Source organism: Colobus angolensis, unplaced genomic scaffold, assembly GCF_000951035.1.
Source record: "Colobus angolensis palliatus isolate OR3802 unplaced genomic scaffold, Cang.pa_1.0 Scaffold443, whole genome shotgun sequence".
NCBI classification, from domain to species: Eukaryota; Metazoa; Chordata; class Mammalia; order Primates; family Cercopithecidae; genus Colobus; species Colobus angolensis.
In genome coordinates, this window is record NW_012117855.1 from 191668 (window position 1) to 211666 (window position 19999).

Sequence of the window (19999 nt, forward strand, 5' to 3'; positions counted from 1 at the left end):
TGAAGGCTCAGGGCCTGCGCCTCCACCCGGCCGCCCTGATGAGCCTGCGTTCCCTACAGCACTGCGCCCCGCTCAGTCCGCGCCCAGCGCCTCCCGTCCTAGTGCCTTCCCCACTCAGTCCGCGCCCAGCGCCTCCCCTCTCCTAGTGCCTTCCGCAGTCAGCTGGCTCCTCCCGGGATTCTGTGAATGCACCCTCAACGCCCATCTCATCCTGAAACCCAGCAGCGTGGCCTCCTTCCTTTCGCCCACTTCTCCCTAATGCACTGTGTGACTGCTTCAGATTTTCGTTGTTGTTGTTGTTGTTTTTGAGATGGAGTCTCGCTCTGTCCCAGGCTGGAGTGCAGTGGCGCGATCCCGGCTCACTGCAACCTCCGCCTTCCGGGTTCAAGTGATTCTCCTGCCTCAGCCTCCGGAGTAGCTGGGATTACAGACCAGCTAATTTTGTACTTTTAGTATTTGGTATTTTAGAGACGGGGTTTCGCCATGTTGGCCAGGCTGGTCTCAAGTGATCCGCCCGCCTCGACCTCCCAGAGTGTTGGGATGACAGGCGAGAGCCACCGCGCCCGGCCAGATTTTCGGTTTCTTTTCAGCTATGTGCAATCTGTTTAACCCATCCATTGGGTTATTTATTTCTGCGATTTTTTTTTTTTTTTTTAAGACAGTGTTTCGCTCTTGTCGCCCAGGCTGGAGTGCAATGGCACGATCTCGGCTCACTGCAACCTCCACCTCCCAGGTCCAAGCAATTCTCCTGCCTCAGCCTCCTGAGTAGCTGGGACTACCGACGCGCCATTAACGCCTGGCTCTTTTTTTTTTTGTATTTTTAGTAGAGACGGGGTTTCACCATGTTGGCCGGGTTGGTCTCGAACTGCTGACCTCAAGTGATCCACCCATCTCCCTCGGCCTCCCAGAGTGCTGGGATTACAGGCGTGAGCCACTGATTCTATTTTTGTGCTATTTGATTTCTTATATTCTAGCAGTTTTGATAGGCTCTTATACTTCCAACCATGTATTTCTCTTTAAGCTTTGTGTGTGTGCCTCATAACTACAGTATCTGCAGCCTTTGCAGGTCTGATTCTGCATGTCATCCTGGTTGACTCTTGGCTCACGCTCCCCTTTCCCCCGTTCTGAGCTACTGTCCCCAGGACTTTTGTCTCTGGAAGTGCTTGAGGCCTGAACTGAAAATGTGTTGCTCCGTAAGATTTGCACTTTATTTTGCTGGGCAGGGGGACACCATGAACCCAAGACTTTGAAACTGTTTGGGAGCCATACATGTATTGTGAATTCTGATGAAACCACATCAGTGACTGCTTAATGCTAACAGGAATGGCCACTGTTTTTCACCCACTGAAATGCTCATCAGTTCAGATCCTCTCATCCTAACCTGATTGCACCTAAACAGTAACTCTCGTAGCTGACAGCCTACTGATTTTTTTTGGTTCAGTTTTTAGAGGCAGGGTCTCACTCTGTTGCTCAGGCTGGAGGCAATGGCATGATCAGGGCTCACTTGAATTCTTAGGCTCAAGTGATCCCACCTCAGCCTCCTAAGCAGTTGGGTCTACAGGTGTGCACCACCACTGCTGGGCCAATTTTAAAAACATTTTTGTAGAGGAGGTCTCACTATGTTACCCTGGCTGGTCTTGAACCCCTGGCCTCAAGCGGTTCTCCCCTTGGCCTCCCAAAGTGCTTAGATGATAGGTGTCAGCCACCATGCCAGGCCCTATTGTGTTTTTCACATTTTCTCCTTGCCACATAATTTACCATATAGATGTTCAACCATCCCACTAAGAGGTTTCAGTCTCAGATTCCAATTTCCTAGGATCCCAAGTGACTTAATTTTGCCAAAGCTCCATTTTTTTTTTTTTTCCTGAGATGGAGTCTCACTATGTTGCCCAGGCTAGAGTGCAGTGGCGCCATCTCAGCTCACTGCTACCTCCACCTCCCAGGTTCAAGCCATGCTCCTGCCTCAGCCTCCTGAGTAGCTGGGACTACAGGTGCGTGCCACCACACCCAGCTAATTTTTCTAATTTTTAGTAGAGATGGGGTTTCACCATACTGGTCAGGCTGGTCTCGAACTCGACCTCAGGTGATCCACCCGCCTCAGCCTCCTAGTGTTGGGATTACAGGAATGAGCCACCGCACCTGGCCCCAAATCTCCATTTCTAAGCCTGCAAAACCGAGCCTAAAATATCCAGCTTATTAGGAATGTCAGCTAATCCATGAAAGGCGCATGGCACCATCTCCAGCAAATAACGTGCAATAAAGGCTATGGAGAGTTGTGAGGTTCTATAAAGTGAAAATGACGAGGCTGGGCAAACAGATGTAATCTATAATTCTTCCTGGTGAGTAAGTTAGAGCAAGCTTGCATTCTGGGGGATGTTTAAAGCTTCTGCTTTATACCTTTGAGAAATCTGAGCCCTTTGAATTTCTGAGGTAGCACACTAGGAGCAATGCTGCCACAGGGAGAGGCCAACAGACTTGGCCATCAACTCAATTGATTAATTATCACTACCATGATTGGGCAGATTTGTTACTTGAAGTTGGTTACAACAATGAAATTATAACAAGATGATATACTGGGTAATTCTCGACGCTTATGGAATCATACAGCTGGTCTGCTCCTGAAAGGTGGTGCTGAATCAGAACCTCTTAGAGCTGGGCACAGTGGGTCACACCTATAATCCCAGCACTTTGGGAGGCCGAGAAGGTGAAACTCAGACTCTACCAAAAATAAAAATAAAAAATAATAATAATCAGCCAGGCGTGGTGGTGCATGCCCGCAGTCCCAGCTACTTGGGAGGCTGAGGTGAGAGGATCACTTGAGCCTGGGAGGTTGAGGCTGCAGTGAGCAGAGATTGTGCCACTGCATTCCAGCCTGGGTGAGAGAATGGCTCTGTCTAAAAAAAAAGAAAGAACTTCTAGTAATAGAGGAGTTGACTTCCTTTCAGATTTGGAAATATTATTTGGGATGCAACTTTTTCTCATTAAAAGACCTTAAAATGTAAGATAGGCTTGTAAAATGTAAGATGTAAGTTTCTAAAATTCAACTTTGATTTCTAAGTATCTGCCCTAATGCCTGCTAAGAAGTCACACAGTTCCCTGTGATGTTCCTCTCATCTTCATGAGTTGAGTTTTAGAGAGCATCTTTAGATGGCACTTTGTAGCCACACATAAAACAGGAATATTTCAATGATGATCTTCAAGATGGTAAGGATTATGAGTGCAGAAGAAATTAAGCAGCCAGCATGGGAGGAGGCATCTACACGCTCACAGGGTGTGACCCACCAGGCACACCACAAAGATCATACAGCAAAGTTATCTGACATCAAAAGAGCCTGTGTATTCCTGGACAAGGCACGGGGCTTGAGGTGGCAACCCTTCGAGGTCTTCTTCACACCCTCACCCTGTACCAGGTAGCGCCATCCTGCATCCTTCTAGATTTGGCCAGTGCCAGGCCTCTGGAGACAGAGGAGTTGTGACTCTCAGAGGTTTCCATGCTTGCTGATGGCTTTGGCAGCCGCTAGAAATAGGAAACTTAGTGTGTCATTGCCTAGCCGGGTTCTTGGAATTCGCTCTACACCCTGTAGATGAACAAGTGAAAATGGTGTTTCAGTTAATGCATGTTGGTTTTCTTTCTCAAGCGTTGACTTTAATCTCATCTGGCCCCGATCTAGCAGGCAGAATGGTGTGGAGCCTTCTAGAGGGGGACTCTCAGGCTCACAGTCTGAGAAGTTTGCCCTGAATCCACATAATGCCTGTAAGGATATTAACTATGTCTGAGGACATATGAAAACAGCTAATACATCAGAAGGAAAGAAACTCAATTTTTTTCTTTTTTTTTTTTTGGACACAGGGTCTTGCTCTGTGGTCCAGGCTGAAGTACAGTGGCATGATCATCACTCACTGCAGCCTCAACCTCCTGGTCTCAAGTGATCCTCCTGTCTCACTCAGTCTCCAGAGTAGCTGGGACTACAGGCATGCACCACCACACCCGGCTAATTTTAAAAAGTTTTTTTTGTAGAGACAGGGTCCCAGTATGTTGTCTAGGCTGGTCTCAAACTCCTGAGCTCAAGTAATCCTCCCACCCTGGCTTCCCAAAGACTAGAGGCCCGAGCCACCATGCCCACCTGTTTTCTTGACAGGACTTGAATATGACAAGCTCTCTGCTTCTCCTCACCTACGCATTGCAAGCCAGGTCAGAGGCAGGTTAAACACCTTAAGGATATGTTAGGACAAGTGGCATACAAGGGAAAAAAAAAAACCCTTCACTTAAGTTACAGAAACAGAAAACAAAACTGGCTTATTCCCCCAATTATTCTACTCAAAGCTTTGAGAAGATTAATTCTGGCATCCTCTGGCTAAAGGCAAAACAATGAAACAAAACAGGCAAACCCTTTCAGCAAGAAGAGCTGTGGGGGAAGGGACTGTAAGGGACACACACAACTGACAGCAAAGGCTCTGAGCACATGTTTGCTAAGTTTAATTCCACCGTTACACCCCATTCTGCCTTGTAAAAATAACAAAACGCTCCTATCAAAACGACACTGTGATGTGAGTACAGGCTTTTTGTTTGGTATAGCTCTAGAAAAATGTTGGCACCGAATGCACTTAAGAAAAGTGTTAAGGCTTAATACAAATACAGAGACAAGTCATTTCTCAATACAGCTTAGAGGGTGAGAACAGGATGCTAGGTTTTAAACCTTCCAAATACAGGCAGTCCCCAACATACATACAGAACACCTCCCAAATGCAAATGACAGCCACAGAGCAGGACTTGCATGTGCAGGAACTCCTCTTCTCCTAGTGACCAGACTAAGCACTCTGAATCCCGCCCCACAGCCTCGCAGAGGGAAAGAAGGCAGGACAGATGCGAGAGAAGTAACGTCAGGGGCTCCGTCACAGCTGCCCAGAGGCTTCTGCTAAAGTTCATATTTTCCTCATTCCCATCTCTGGTTTCTCCCATCACCCAGAAGTCCCTGCCAGGGGCAGAAGTAAAGAGTTTTTCCTCTCACCTAGTGGACAGCAGGGGCTGGGAGAATCACAGGGCCCAGTATGGTCATGTCATATTTCTTCCTGGCAATCTGATTTGGAATTCGTGAATCATTTTCTCAATTAAAAAAAAGAAGTTATAAATGGTAGTTCATTTCCACCATTAAACTGTTTCCTTTTAAGTTGCATCAATGACTTTGAAGCTAAACCACATGAGGTGTGTGTAGAGTCACACAGTGTTTCTTGGCTCCAAAGTCTACAGGCAATCAAAAGGAAGGAGCTGTCTTTGGTGGACAAAGCCTTGTGCAGACCCCTCAGCGTGCCAGGTGTAGGAAGGAGAGCTTGGCAGGCAGCTTCTGCAGGCACTTAAGCACTGAGGCAGCATGAGCCTGACTGGACATGGCTGCTGCTTTTCTAAAGTTTAATAATGATGATGTTTCTAGCACCAAGCATTAGCTTTATAGGCACTCAGAGCAAAGCTGCCACCACCCAGACATTCTCCTCTGTTAACAGATGCCCACCCAAGGACAGCATGAGAACTGAGCCTGCAGCCCTTTAGGGAGATGGGGAGGGGCTTCTGCCTGAAGATGAAAGCAATACCACCTTTGCCATCCCGTAATAGCTGAGTGAGCAAAGCTCAGGGAATTGGACAGGTGTGACTTTGCTACTGAACGCTTTCATCTCCTGGCCTAAGGTCTGTAGTCTCTTCCGGAAGCTTGTTTGTGAGTTAGATCCAGAGGTTTATAAAGCTTTGTAGAGGGTGGCCTACACAGCTCTTCTTCCTCTTTGGTGTACCTGAACAATGGACTTTTTTCTGGAAAGGTGTCAGAAACAGACCAGAGTCAACAATCATTTATGTAAAGCTGGTATTTAAAAATAGCTTTTTAGATATTATTAAAGAATCCAAACCTAAGAACCCAAGGTTCCCAAGCATCTCTTCTTTCCACCAACCAAATAAGGAATAAAGACAGACACAGGAAGAACTTAAACAAGCCACTTACTTAGATGTATCTGAATAGATTTTGAAAGTCCCACAGAGGTCAGTAAGCCTCATTTATGGGAAGAACTGTGGCTTGTGAAGGGAACTGTCTACCTCATTGGAGAACAACAAAGGCCTAGACTTAAGGCTGGTAAGAGGGAAAAAGGAAGAATTCATAAGCAAAACTGGCACGTAAAGGACCAAGACCAGCCCTCTGACATGAGATCAGATCAGGCTGAGGTTTCAGATAGCAGGAACTGGGCACTTTAGAGGGTCAGGGCACCAAAAAAATCTTCCATAAAGCAGAAGACAGATAACAACTATTTGGTTTTTTGAAAGCTGCCGAGGAAGAGCAATCAAGATGTTTCAAGAAAAGACTGCAGAACAAATACACTGGGGGTAAAACGAAGTGGGGACGCTGGATTCAGCAGCCGTGGTCTCCAGAATGGAAGCCGTTCTGCTAAGAGGTCAATATACTGTTAGTGTTTCTGCTTACGCTGCCTCCATTCCACAGCAGCGGCGGACAGGTTGTTTTGGTTTCTTTCAGTCATTCCTAGACATCCAATCAGCTGGCAGACTGTTGATCCAAGGACCATGCCCTGCCCCACCTCCCCACCCTCACCCCCCTTCCAGTTCCTCTCAAACCTGGACTACACACGAGCGATGGTTGGGGTGCCCCATTTCATCCCCACAGAGGCACCTCCCAGCCGTCTGGAAGGCACGGGTCTCCAGGCACCTCTCAAGACGGCCGTGGAGACGCTGAGCAGCCAGGCTCACACACGACTAACCCTCTTCCCACCCCGCTCATTTGGGCAAAAGGAAATGAAAACATTGCTACCCTATCTCTTGAGTTTCTGGTCTGGCTCCAGGTGGAGCAGTGGCTTCTCTTAGTAGAAGGAGATGCTGGATTTGCCTCCCGGCGGGTTTAGGACCTTGTTGTGAGAGCGAGGCCGTGGCCCCAGCCGGGGCTCATGGCTGTCGACTGTGGGCGTGGGCTCCTGCTCCTTGGCGAGGCCTGCTTCTTTGGCGCTACCTTTCTCACCTGGCTGTGCTCCAGCTGGGATGCTTGTTGCTGCTGTGGGACACAAAGTTAGCACACCATCGCGTTAGAGGCAACCCATGACCCTGACAGGCAGGCTGCGGAAATAAACAGTGTGTCATAGACCAACTTGCAAGAAATTCACGCTGTAACTGGGAAAGAGAAGACAATACAGACAGGCTTTTCATCTGGTACCCAAGCAACTCACTGCAATTAGCAGATGCAGTTTTGAAATGGGCATAAAATTGGGGCTTGCTACTATAAATACTCCTTGATTTCTTCCTAAGTGAATTGTTTCTTCATATTGCTTGTTAGATACCATTTCTTCCATCTCAAGCTCCCTGAGAGTGACCATGAGGAGGAGAGCAAATGTGTCCTAGCCGAGGGCTTAGCGAGGCAAAGGCAGGCCCTGTGGCTGTTACACTGGGCTTTTCCAAGGTGAATGAAATCCCACAAATCTTGGTCATTAGTTAAGGGAAATGGAGACCCAAAGGCAGAAACCGATGCCCACGGTCAGGCTAAAGAGCCGCAGGGAGAGTCGAAGTCTGCCGCTCAGCCTGAGCAGTGGCTCACTCCCGGGGATGACCCACCATGGAGACACCCTCCCCATTCCCCATCCCTCCCCTGGGCCCCTCTCTTCTCGATTAGTTCTGCCAGCTCTGCGCTTGGCCTTGAGTGCACTGTAAGTTTGGGATGCCTGCCCTTCACTACACAGATCCGTTTCTGGGAGACAACCCCATGGGCCTGGGCCTAGGCTGATGAGCAAGACAACAAAGTCCCAAGGTTTCACCGCAGCCTTCTTCAAATGCTGAATCCTCTTGCAGTGGACACACCCGAGCTTATTTTAATCAGGTGGCCTGGAAGGCGCAGAGAAAGACTCTTTCATTCTCAGGGGACGCAGCAGCAGCTCTTCCAGAAAGAATGAGGCCACTCAAGAGAAGGGAAAGAAAACAAAAGCTCACCTGTAAGATCCGATTGTGGTCCTTCTCCTTCATATAAGAAAACATGATCCTGCAACAGGCAAACCACCAAGTCAGGACTCACTCAGAAAATTTTACCCTCATTGAAATGGACAATGAAAACCAGGGCATATAATCTTTTAATTTACAAAAATGTTTGTGCATCTGACCTCAGTCCCCGCAAACCCTCTACAGATTATTCTGAAACAAATCTGGTATTTCATTTATCCATACATATTTCAAGATGTAGCTCTTAAAAACATCCTCTAAAAAATAACAATAACACCCTCAAAACTGCAAATATTAATGATTCCTTAAATATCAAAGTCAATTCTCTTTTTTTTTTGGAGACAAGAGTCTTGTTCAGTCACTCAGGTGGGAGTGCGGTGCTGTGATCTTGGCTCACTGCAGCCTCTCCCTCCTGGGCTGACGCGATCCTCACACCTCAGCCTCCCGAGTAGTGGGGACTACAGGCGTGAGCCACCACACTCGGCTATTTTTTGTATTTTTTGTAGAGACATGGTTTTTGCCACGTTGCCCAGCTCGTCTCCAACTCCTGGGCTCAAGTGATCTGCCTGCCTCAGCCTCCCAAAGTGCTGGGAGTATAGGTGTGAGCCACTGTGCCCAGCCTCAAAGTCAAATTTTTAAATATTTGGCATAATATTTTCAAGGTTCATCCATGCTGTGGTGTGTGTCAATGCTCCATCCCTTTAATATTCCATTGTATGGACAGACCACATGTTGTTTACCCGGTCATCTGTGGATGGACGACTGAGTCATTCCCGCCCTTGGGCTACTGTGAATAATCCTGGTGCAAGGATCTAGTGTTTGACTCCTTGTTTTCAAGTCTTTTGAGTACACACTTAAGAGCAGAATTATTTGGTTATGTGCTAATCCTGCTTAATTCTGAGGAACTGGCAGTATCCACAGCCATTGCACCATTTTCCATTCCCACCAGCAAGGCATGAGGGTTCCAGTTTCTCCGCATCCTCACTAACTCTTATTTTCCATTTTTACATCACACGATCTGAGCAGGCATGCACTGGCATCTCACGGGTTTCTGACGTGCATGTCCCCAATTACTAATGACACTGTGCATATTTTCAGGTGGTTTTTGGCTGCCTGTATCTCTTCTTTGGAGCAATGTACATTCAAGTCTACTGCCATTTCTGAATCGGGTTTGTTATTTTGTTGTTGAGTTGTAGGCATTCTTCATATATTCTGGATAGTAACCCCTTATCAAATATGATTTGCAAATATTTTCTCCCATTTTGTGGGTTGCCTTTTCACTTTTTTTTTTTTTTGAGACAGTCTCACTCTGTCTCCCAGGCTGGAGTGCAGTGGCGTGATCTTGGCTCACTGTGCCCTCTGCCTTCTGGGTTCAAACAGTTCTCCTGCCTCAGCCTCCCGAGTAGCTGGGACTACAGGCGCCCGCCACCACGCCCAGGTCCTTTTTATTAGTAGAGATGGGGTTTCACCATGTTAGCCAGGATGGTCTTGATCTCCTGACCTCATGATCCGCCTGTCTCGGCCTCCCAAAGTGGTGGGATTACAGGCGTGAGCCACTGCGCTCGGCTGAATTGCTGACTTTTAGGACATTTCTGATCTGGCCAAAGTTCAGCTTGTAGTAAAGCCCCCAAAGATACTTCCCAAAGAGATGCTCTCTTGAAAATAACTCAGACAGCATAGCTGGGCACAGTGGCTCACGTGTGTAATCCCAGCACTTTGGGAGGTTGAGGCAGGTGGATCACTTGAGGCCAGGAGTTCAAGACTAGCCTGGCCAACATGGTGAAACCCCATCTCTTCTAAAAATACAATAATTAGCCGAACATGTTGGTGCACGCCTGTAATACTGGCTACTTGGGAGGCTGAGGCAGAATTGCTTGAACCCGGGAGATAGTGGCTGCAGTGAGCTGAGATCGTGCCACCGCACTCCAGCCTGGGCGACAGAATGAGACTCTGTCTCAAAGAAAACAAACAAACAAACCCAACCAAACCTCAGCAGAGTCTAACGGGTCCTATAAGACTTTACAATGGAAAGAGATGTCGCTGCAGAGACGCCAGCAGAAGAGAGATGTAGGGCAATCTAAACCAGGCTGGCCGCAGTCGACACTCTCATCCACTCATGTCCTCTCCTTTCTGTCTACATTTCCATTTCAATTCTTCAATGGGCCATCTTCCAGCATATAAACCGATAAATGTGCAGCAGTTTTCTAAGCTTAAGTAACTCCAGAAATGGTTACGAATTTTATTTTAAGAATTTTCTGCTTTAGGGAACTAGACCATATTTTTTAACCACAAAAAAGGTAGAAAAGTGAATAAACATATTAAAAAATATTGCTAATTATGTTAGTAATAAATCCTGGCCTTTCTTACTGACGAATGGTGGCTGCAGTAAACCCTAGAAATGTTATGCCACCACTCAAACTAACGTCCAAGCTAAGGCAGTGCAGCCTGTGGTCCTCAGGGAAGCTGAGACTGGCCCAAGCAAGCCCTCCACCATAGCCCAGGGAGGCTGCAGATCTAACCCATCCCTGCTAAGGCCACGCCCGAGGTCACAGTGCTCAGGCGTTCCTCTCCTTTCCAGGTCACTTGTCTTATTCTACTGATGCCATTACTGGGTCAGAGGCGGCAGCTACGCTCTAGTCAAGTGCCGACAATCTGCACAGGTAGCCAGTTGAGGACCTCGACTGTGTGGGGAAAAGCCCATCCAAAAGGAACTGTCGCTTTTCCCTTCCGAGATGAAACAGGAAGAGTGGAAGACGGACAAGGGCCCGGCTCCTCTGCTGCACATTCTGTTCCCTCTCTTCTCCGCGCCCCACAGCGCTGCAGTGAGGAGCCGTCGCAGCCCGTGGGCAGTGGGCGTCCGCCACCGGCACAGGAGCAGCTTACCCCGCAGCTTCAGTCAGCACAAGGCTGGACTGATTCCTGGGCGACGCAGGGGAACTTCCAAACTCGATGACTAATGCTTTTGCATCCAGGACAATCCATGTCACCCACCATGATTCTCCCTAAAAACATGTCACATCTGCCTTGGAGCCTTTTTGGAAAGAGTACCTGGCATACCTGCTGCTGCTCTGTCATGTTGGAATGCAGTCCGTACCTTGGGTTTGTTTGGGTGTGCCAAGCGTGAAGTGGCAGTCACCGGAGACCCAAAAATGTCACTGGTCTTCCCTCCAGGTGGGTTCAGGTGCTGTCGAGTCTGCACGGGCATTGATTCGTCAAAGATACCACTTCCTTTACCCCCTGCAGAAACCATCACAGAACACTGAGCAACCAGACGTCCATCGCACCCCCCACACCTGCAGGGCTTTACAGACCTCCTCTCATAGTAACCCCTAGTGCCAGCCCTGAGCTCCAGGCCAACAGGGCAGGATGCTCAGACCAAAACCCCTGAAGATCTATGTCAAAACCACGGCTGTATCAGGGGCCTGCCTGCAGCCCTCATGTCTAGAACTGAGCTGATCTAGGCTGGCCTCTAGAGGTGAGATGGCATCCAACTGCCGATTTTCCCTCGAGAATTTCCTTAACTTTGAACACTTCACGCTTTCCTGTTGGTGCTGGTGACAAACCCCATGAAGAGTTCTTCAGTAGATTAAAAATAAACAGCTAAATGTTTAAGTCACACAGATAGAGTTTTGAATTTAATAACATGCCCTATTCAAGGGAAATCTGCCACGCTGAAAATATTTATTAGTCATTCTTCTGACCTCATTCTGGCCGGTACTTCCAGCGACTAGATATGTCAGCAAATTACAGACATGTAACATCTTTGTTGCCAACTGTAAGTGACTTGATAAGCCATAATGAAAGTGTGCATCTAAGATGTAACTTCCTAGTAGCAGGTGACTAAGGGATAGATGTTCAGCATAAATGCCTGTGCCCAATGTTCTACAGAAAGATGGCTACCCTGTGGGACCAACGGACCACCTCTTCACTCAGCAAACACCAAGGCTGGTGTCATTAAAATCATGCCCCTGGTGCACCAAGAACTTATAATCTAAGAGGAAAGATGATGCATTCTGCTAACTTGCTGTGTGATCCTGTGAAAGTTACTTGGCCTTTGTGTGTCCCACAGTCCTCATCTGTGGAATGGGGATAATAAAAGGACTCCCTCACAGGACTGGAAGAAAGCTCAGTGAGTTACTGTAGCCGTATGTCAAATGCTTACAACAGTGCCTGGGATGGAAATAAACATGTTGGCCCTATTTTCTTTTCTTTCTTTTTTTTTTTTTTTTGAGACGGAGTCTCGCTCTGTCACCCAGGCTGGAGTGCAGTGGCGCGATCTCGGCTCACTGCAACCTCCGCCTCCTGGGTTCACGCCATTCTCCTGCCTCAGTCTCCCGAGTAGCTGGGACTACAGGCCTCCGCCACCGCGCCCGGCTAATTTTTTTTGTATTTTTAGTAGAGACGGGGTTTCACTGTGTTTGCCAGGATGGTCTCGATCTCCACGATCTCGGCTCACTGCAACCTCCGCCTCCTGGGTTGAGCCACCACACCCAGCCGTTAACCCTATTTTCTATGCACTCACAAAGAGGTATCTATACGCACTGTCCAGTGAAAACACAAGGGTGCAGACCATCCATACAGCATGCAATGTTTTCATGTAAAAGCGGGGGGTGTTCTTATTTGCTTTTATCTGAAGAAAAGTAGTTACCTACAGGGGCTACTGACATGCGTGAAGAAACAGGACTGTGGGAATGCAGGGGCTCAACACTGCTTAACACAGTCTCCTTTTTTTGTTTACAGAGTTTTGATCTTTTGCATTTTCTTTTTTTTCCTTTTTTTTTTTTGAGATGGAGTCTCGCTCTGTTGCCCAGGCTGGAGTGCACTGGCGCGATCTGGGCTCACTGCAAGCTCTGCCTCCTGAGTTCACGCCATTCTCCTGCCTCAGCCTCCCGAGTAGCTGGGACTACAGGCGCCCGCCACCTCGCCCGGCTAGTTTTTTGTAATTTTTTAGTAGAGACGGGGTTTCACCGTATTAGCCAGGATGGTCTTGATCTCCTGACCTCGTGATCCGCCCATCTCGGCCTCCCAAAGTACAGGCTTGAGCCCCCGCGTCCGGCCGATCTTTTGCATTTTCTGTTCTCGAAAAATTAAATTTTGTAAATTGATTTATTTAACTTAAAGAGAGTTTATTCATGTGTAATGATTGAGGACAGCCCACCTGGAAACACCAACTCCAAAGGAATGGAGTCAGTGTTCTGAAATAGGGACATTAGAGTTTCATTTATATAGGCAGGGACAGAGGAGCTTTTAGCAGGACTACAACTTTTTCCACACACAGTTAGTGTATAGTCAAAGCAATCTGGTTACAGGAAAAAAACACATTTTTAACGGTTACTTCCTAGTGTTAACAATCCACACTGCTCCACAGAAGCAACCAGATAAAGAGCCCAAGCCTGCTTGTGTGGAGATGAGGCTCGGCTGGGGGTCTGTGCACCTGCTCATCTTCAGACCCTCTTGAGGGCCCCACTGCTGGGGTGGGGCCTAAAGCAGGGTGGCTTTCTGGGACACCAGTTCTAGGAGCACAGAGCGCATTGACAAGGAGGACTGTAACAGAGTACAGCAAGTAGGGGCTCGGGCGGGAGTGTGTCTGCCTTTTGCAGGTGGTAACAGAACATCTGGGGATATGTGGGACTCGCCCTGCAGAAAAATGTGTACATTTTTCATATGACTTCATGGTGTTTATAAACCTTCTGAACCTCAGCCATGGACCTCCCAGGGACCCACAGTCCCCAAGCTTGAAACCCCTGGCCAGGGAAAGCAGCACAGCACAGTGGGGAGAGTGTCCTGTGGCCAGACTGCCTGGGTCAGAGTCTCTGCTCAGCTGCTCAGTAACTGTGAGACTTCGGACAAGTTATGTCAACCTTCTTTCATCTCCATCTTCTTAACTGTAAAAAGGTAACAACGTCCAAGTGCATCGGCTCACACCTGTAATCTTAGCACAGTGGGAGGCCAAGGTGGGAGGACTGCTTGAGTCCAGGAGTTCAAGACTAGCCTGGGAAACAAGTGAGAGCTTGTCTCTGCAAAAACATTTTAAAATTAGCCTGTGGTCCTGCTACTCAGAAGGCTGAGGTGGGAGGATTGCCTGAGCTCAGAAGTTGGAGACGGTGAGCTGTGATTCTGCCACTGCACTGAAGCCTGGGTGACACACTGAGATCCTGTCTCAAAAAACCAACAAAACAAAATAAAGTAATAAATAATAATACCTACCTAGGGTCACCGGTGAGGCTTAAACAAGTAAATTCAGGTGAAGTGGTTAGAACAGTCCTGGCCTGCTGAGTAAGCCCTTGGCAATGCTGCGGGGCTGTGTCAACAAGCACGTCAGGACCACAGGGCGGGGCGGAGAAACTATGTGTGCAACCCCAGCCCCACTGCATTGTTCCTGGCTGTGCTACAACAGCTTACTTTTTTTTTTTTTTTAAACGTGACTCCAGCTTTTTCAAATAGAAGATAGTTTTTGGCCAAAGACACCACTCATTTTAAAAAAATAAAACTGTGAAAGATAACACAGATAAGTCTGTAAGACATTAACTATCACAAATAACTACAGGGCAGACACCAGGTAACCACTGCCCAGGTCATTGAGAACAGTGCCCGTTCCCAGAAACTCCTGTGTTCCTTCCCTCTCACCCAAGGTTACCACACTCCTCAATTCTGTGGAAACCACAAACATTTTTACCACGTACACGTGCAACCCCAAACAATGTACCTCTGCTTCTGACCTTCTTAACTAGGAAGTCATACTGCATATGTCTATTACCATTTTACTTGAAAAATAAATTCAGCTTTGAAGCAAGAAAACATGCCTAAATTCACTAATAATTGAAGATAACCTCGAGAGATGTTTTCTCCTCCTGCTAGATTTTCGATTTCCAAGGGCTCTGTGTTATTTTGTTTTTAAAAGTATCATTTATTTATTTGGGAGACTGGGCCTCGCTATGTTGCCCAAGCCAGTTTCAAACTCCTGGGCTCAGGCAATCCTCCCACCTCAGCCTCCCAAAATGCTGGGATTATAGGCATGAGCCACCGCACCTGGCCTACAAGATTTGTTTTAAAAAGCAAAACTAAAAGATAAATACTGTTGGTGCAAATAAGCACATACACAAGATAGGTAAACACCAGGCAATGCCTTGAAAAACTGGTTGGAAATATCTATCCATATTTTAAACTCATATACCATCTGATCCACCAATTCCATTTTGAAAAATTTATCCCAGTGGATACATTCAGGAGGTCAGTTTAAGGCATGGAATCTGGAGTCAGAAAAACCCCGATTCAAAGGCTAGCTCTGCTACTGACTAGCTTGGGATTTATGCATGCCAGTGACCTTTTCCGAGTCTCAGTGTCCTCCTCTGTGAAAGGAGCAAAACCCCCTACTCCTAGTTACAGCAAAGACCAAATGAAAAATACACATGTAAAGCACTCAGTACAGCCCCCGGTAAATATTAACAATTCATAGATGTCCGTCATCAATGCTAGAAGAGGAAAAACAATTCACGGAACATCTAAACCAGGCGACCAACGAAGAACACAGAGACTACTGAAGACCCACTGAAGCCCTACACGGGAGCTGACAAATGTTCGACGGCTATGACGTGGTCTGTCACACACACACTCAGCCTCTGCGCACTTTTCTCAATCAGGCCGTGCAACTAGAGGGCTGTGGGGCTCGGTCTGTGTGACGAAGTGTAGAAAGAGGGCAGGACTCCAGATCTCATTGGGTGGTGACCAGTTTCCCTTTCAGGCTTCCCTTGATAATACGTCATAAACTGTCTTTGAAGAACACTGGAGGGATAGAAAAACTCCCAACAACCGTGAGAAGGACTGTGAGAAGCAGGAACCTGGCATGGGGACCCATGATAGCGGACACCACACACTGTGACCGGGAGTGGAGGCCGGCTCACCAGCTGCAAGGGGCTGGGCTCCCCCGGGCATGAGACTATGTGGAATGGGCAAAGTAGTACCACCTGCCTTCCACAGAGCGCTCTAGAGACAGCTCCAGACATGATTCTGCTGAGTAGCGGCCAAGTGAGCAGACTCGTACACCTGGAAACGCCTCAGTTAGGATTCTATCTTGCATGTGATGTATTTTATTCTGCTATCCTTTCTAAAAAGGACATGCAGGAGTCCTTGGGCCTAAATTCACAAACCGGAAACAATGAGAATGTTAGTCACTTAATAAAAAACACTCACTTCTCTAACTACATCCAAAAAAGCAACCAAACAGACCAACAACAACAACAACAACAACAAAAAGGCAAGCAGCAAACCTAGCTTCGGCTGGGCACAAGGGTACATGTCTGTAATCTCAGCAATCTGAGAGACCGAGGTGAGCAGATGGCTTGAGCCCAGGAGTTCCAGACCAGCCTAGGCAGCGTGGTTAAACCCTGTCTCCACAAAAAATACAAAAAAACCTAGCTAAGCACGGTGGTATATGCCTGTAGTCCCAGCCACTCAGGAGGCTGAGGAAAAAGGGTCACCTGAGCCTGGGAAGTCAAGGCTGCATGCAGTGAGTCATGATGGTGCCACTGCACTCCAGCCGGGGCGACAGAGTGAGACCCTGTCTCAAAACAGAAAAAAAACAAAAGAAAAAACTAGCTTCTGGATCTGCTGCTTTTTTTCTCTATATTTGGTCAGGAAATATTGGTACCCCAAAACTGGGTGAGGTCGGGAGTGGATCTGGCTCTGATTCAGGACCTGCCTGACACAATGACACCTGAGCATGGCCTCTCAAACCTTCTAAGAATGGAAGAGACCGTGCTTTCCCCTCCTGTACAGACGGGGGAAAGCCATTCAGGTAACCTCCACTGCGTGGTTATTCAACTGGACAGTCTATCAGCCAAGAGAAACCTTTTTCTTTCTCTTTTTTTGAGACGGAGTCTAGCATGATTTTGGCTCACTGCCACCTCCGCCTCCCGGGTTCAAGTGATTCTCCTGCCTCAGCCTTCTCAATAGCTAGGATTATAGGTGTGCACCGCCACACCCAGCTAATTTTTGTATTTGTAGTAGAAATGGAGTTTCGCCATGTCGGCCAGGCTGGTCTCAAACTCCTGACCTCATGATCCACCCGCCTCAGCCTCCCAAAATGCTGGGATTACAGGCATGAGCCACTGTGCCCAGCTGATAAATCTTTTTCTTTTCTCTTTTCTTTTTTTTTGAGACGGAGTCTCGCTCTGTCACCTAGGCTGGAGTGCATGCAGTGGTGCGATCTCGGCTTACTGCAACCTCTGACTCCTGGGTTCACACCATTCTCCTGCCTCAGCCTCCTGAGTGGCTGGGACTAAAGGTGCCCGCCACCACGCCCGGCTAATTTTTTTTTTTTCTTTTTTTTTAAGTAGAGGTGGGGTTTCACCGTGTTAGCCAGGATGGTCTCAATCTCCTGACCTCGTGATCCGCCAGCCTCAGCCTCCCAAAGTGCCAAGAAACCTTTTTCAAAGAGTCCCTCCCACTGTAACCATTAGGAGGTGGGGTAAATACTGAAGAACTATATAGATGTGTGCTAGATCAATTCTTCCTTGTTAAGAGTTTCAATCCCACTGATGATCTGATTAAAAACACTTTCCCTCCCCTAGGAAAAATGTTTAAATGCACAATTTGCACGTAATTTCAGGAATCTCAAGGGGGTCGATGGAACAACTGGGAGCGGCTCCCTAGCAGGAACCAGAAGCCCTTGTCCACCTTTGTGTCCTCAGTGCCTGCATTCAACCAAAGTCTCGAGAAGAGATGGAGAATTCAAGACTACTCAAGCCACCTTCAAGAGAGAAAGTACAAATCAGAACATTTTCATTTTGGAAGAACTCTGATGACAAGTAATTACCTGAACCAGAAAATATGGGAAAGGATCAGTAAAAAGAAACAAAATATTTTCAAAAGAGAATCGTAGAGGCCAAAGGATGAAGGATTTCCAAAGGCCCATACCTGGAGGATTTGTCCTCTTGGGTATGTTCTGAGGTTCTTCTGTTGGTCCAAAAATATTAGATGCCATCCTATTAGGCCTGCTGGAAGGAGTAGCTTCTTCTGGACTTCCAAAAAGATTGCTCGATTCTCCTCCTGGGGGCTTCATGGCCCTACAAGCACAGAGTACATGCCAATTACTGATGGCAGACCTGAAAGCTTGTCACTGTGCAAAGATTTTGGCACAACTAGACAGGGTAAAAGTATTTTTTTTTTTTCTTTTTGAGACAAGGTCTTATTCTGTCACCCAGGCTGGAGTGCAGTGACATAATTTTGGCTCACTGCAACCTCTGCCTCCTGGGCTCAAGTAATCCTCCCACCTCAGCCTCCTGAGTAGCTGGGATTACAGGCACCCGCCACCACAGCTGGCTAATTTTTTGTATTTTTAGTAGAGATGGGGTTTCGCCATGTTGCCAAAGTTAGTCTCGAACTCCTAAGCTCAAGTGATCCGCCCACCGTGGCCTCCCAAAGCACTGCGATTACAGGTATGAGCCACCACACCCAGCAAAAGTATTTTCTTAACATCTACTAAGAAATCACACACCACCATTAGTTAATACTGGTATGACTAGTTTACAGATGTCAGACTTTTCTTACTGCTCTTTAGGTTCCCAAAGTATTCTTTTTTTTTTTTTTTGAGATGGAGTCTTGCTCCGTTGCCCAGGCTGGAGTGCAGTCGCACAATCTTGGCTCACTGTAACCTCTGTCTAGTGGGTTCAAGTGATTTTCCTGTCTTTGCCTCCCGAGTAGCTCAGATTATAGGTGTCTACCACCACACCTGACTAGTTTCTTTGTTTGTTTGTTTTTGTTTTGTTTGAGACGGAGTTTCACTCTTGTTGCCCAGGATGGAGTGCAATGGCGTGATCCTGGCTCACCGCAACCACCGCCTCCTGGGTTCAAGCAATCCTCCTGCCTCAGCCTTCTGAGTAGCTGGGATTACAGGCATGCGCCACCACACCTGGGTAATTTTGTATTTTTAGTAGAGACGGGGTTTTGCCATGTTGGTCAGGCTGGTCTCAAACTCCCGACCTTGGGTGATCCACCTGTGTCAGTCTCTCAAAGTGTGGGGATTACAGGTGTGAGCCACCGCACCCGGCTCTTGAAACACTTTTTATTGCAAAACTCAAACTTAAAAACTAATAAGGAATTGCCACAAAGCTCTATTCCCAGAGCATCTTCTACATTCGCAAACCAGTAAAACGCTGAATTCAGAACAACTGGAAAAACTTTTTAAATGCATTTGAGAAAGGCTTACTGAAAGTGAGATTTAAACCAGCGAGCGGCTCATGCTCTTTCACTGTTTCTAAGCGAAGGGACTGTCTGTGATCCCGGACGTTTAGAAACGCAGTCAGACCTCTGTATCCACGGGCTCTGCTTCCATGGATTCAAGCAACCTCAGATCAAAATGTCAGAAATAAAAGGATGGCTGCATCTATACTGAACATCTACAGACTATTTTTCTGTCATTATTCCCTAGGTGATACAGCATAAGAACTATTTGCATAGTATTAGGTGTTGCGAGAAGTCAGGGACCCCGAACAGTATTCTATGTAACCCTGTAACCTAGAGATGATTTAAAAGCATATGGGAGGATGTGCATAGGTTATATGCACACACTACACCACTTTATATCAAGGACTTACACATCCTTGGATTCCGGTATCCTGGGGGTCCTGGAATCAACTCCGGTAAGATACCCAAGGATGACTGTACTTTAAATTACAGGGCTCAACATCACACAAAAACTATGATATGAGGTTAGATCTCACTGGATAGCTTTGCAAACACTGACCACTCAAGGTTTAGTTAACAAAAATAACACTTTCTCCTCAAAAGAGCTAGAAAGAGCGCTGAGGGCTCCTCGTGATTGGATGTGAATGGAATTCTCAGATGTCCTACAGGAAGGCAGAGAGAGCCTCAGTCTCCGCCTGCAGAGACCCACGGGCTGGCTACTCTACCCTAGAAGCCAAGTGTGTGCTGGCAGACCTCTCAAGTGGTGCCCAGGACCCCTGTCCACCCAGGAGGTTGGGGGAGGTGGATGCCAAACTTCCTGTCAGCAGTCGCCATTTCCTGGAG

The 19999-nt window shown here is 47.4% G+C and overlaps 1 protein-coding gene across 2 annotated transcripts; it reads right to left on the reverse strand.

The window, feature by feature from the left end:
* Positions 1 to 4454: 4454 nt before the first annotated feature.
* HN1L (hematological and neurological expressed 1-like) lies at positions 4455 to 19999 on the reverse strand. Of its 2 annotated transcripts, none has more exons than XM_011957474.1 (5): positions 19882 to 19999; positions 17888 to 18036; positions 11067 to 11209; positions 7967 to 8015; positions 4455 to 7040 (listed from the first exon to the last, which is right to left on the reverse strand). In XM_011957474.1, exons 2-5 carry the CDS (start codon positions 18030 to 18032, stop codon positions 6853 to 6855), a joined length of 525 nt encoding a protein of 174 aa, XP_011812864.1. In that variant the 5' UTR covers positions 18033 to 18036; positions 19882 to 19999; the 3' UTR covers positions 4455 to 6852. The 2 variants fall into 2 exon arrangements, with proteins under 2 accessions (XP_011812864.1, XP_011812863.1); XM_011957473.1 differs by having other exon boundaries at positions 19910 to 19993.

Coding starts and splice junctions, on each gene's coding strand:
- HN1L (XM_011957474.1), bottom strand. CDS start 18,032: ATGAAGCCCCCAGGAGGAGAATCGAGCAATCTTTTTGGAAGTCCAGAA. Junction 11,210..17,887: donor CAAGAGGACAAATCCTCCAG/GTATGGGCCTTT, acceptor TGGTTTCTGCAG/GGGGTAAAGGAAGTGGTATC. Junction 7,041..7,966: donor ACCACAATCGGATCTTACAG/GTGAGCTTTTGT, acceptor TGTGTCCCACAG/CAGCAACAAGCATCCCAGCT.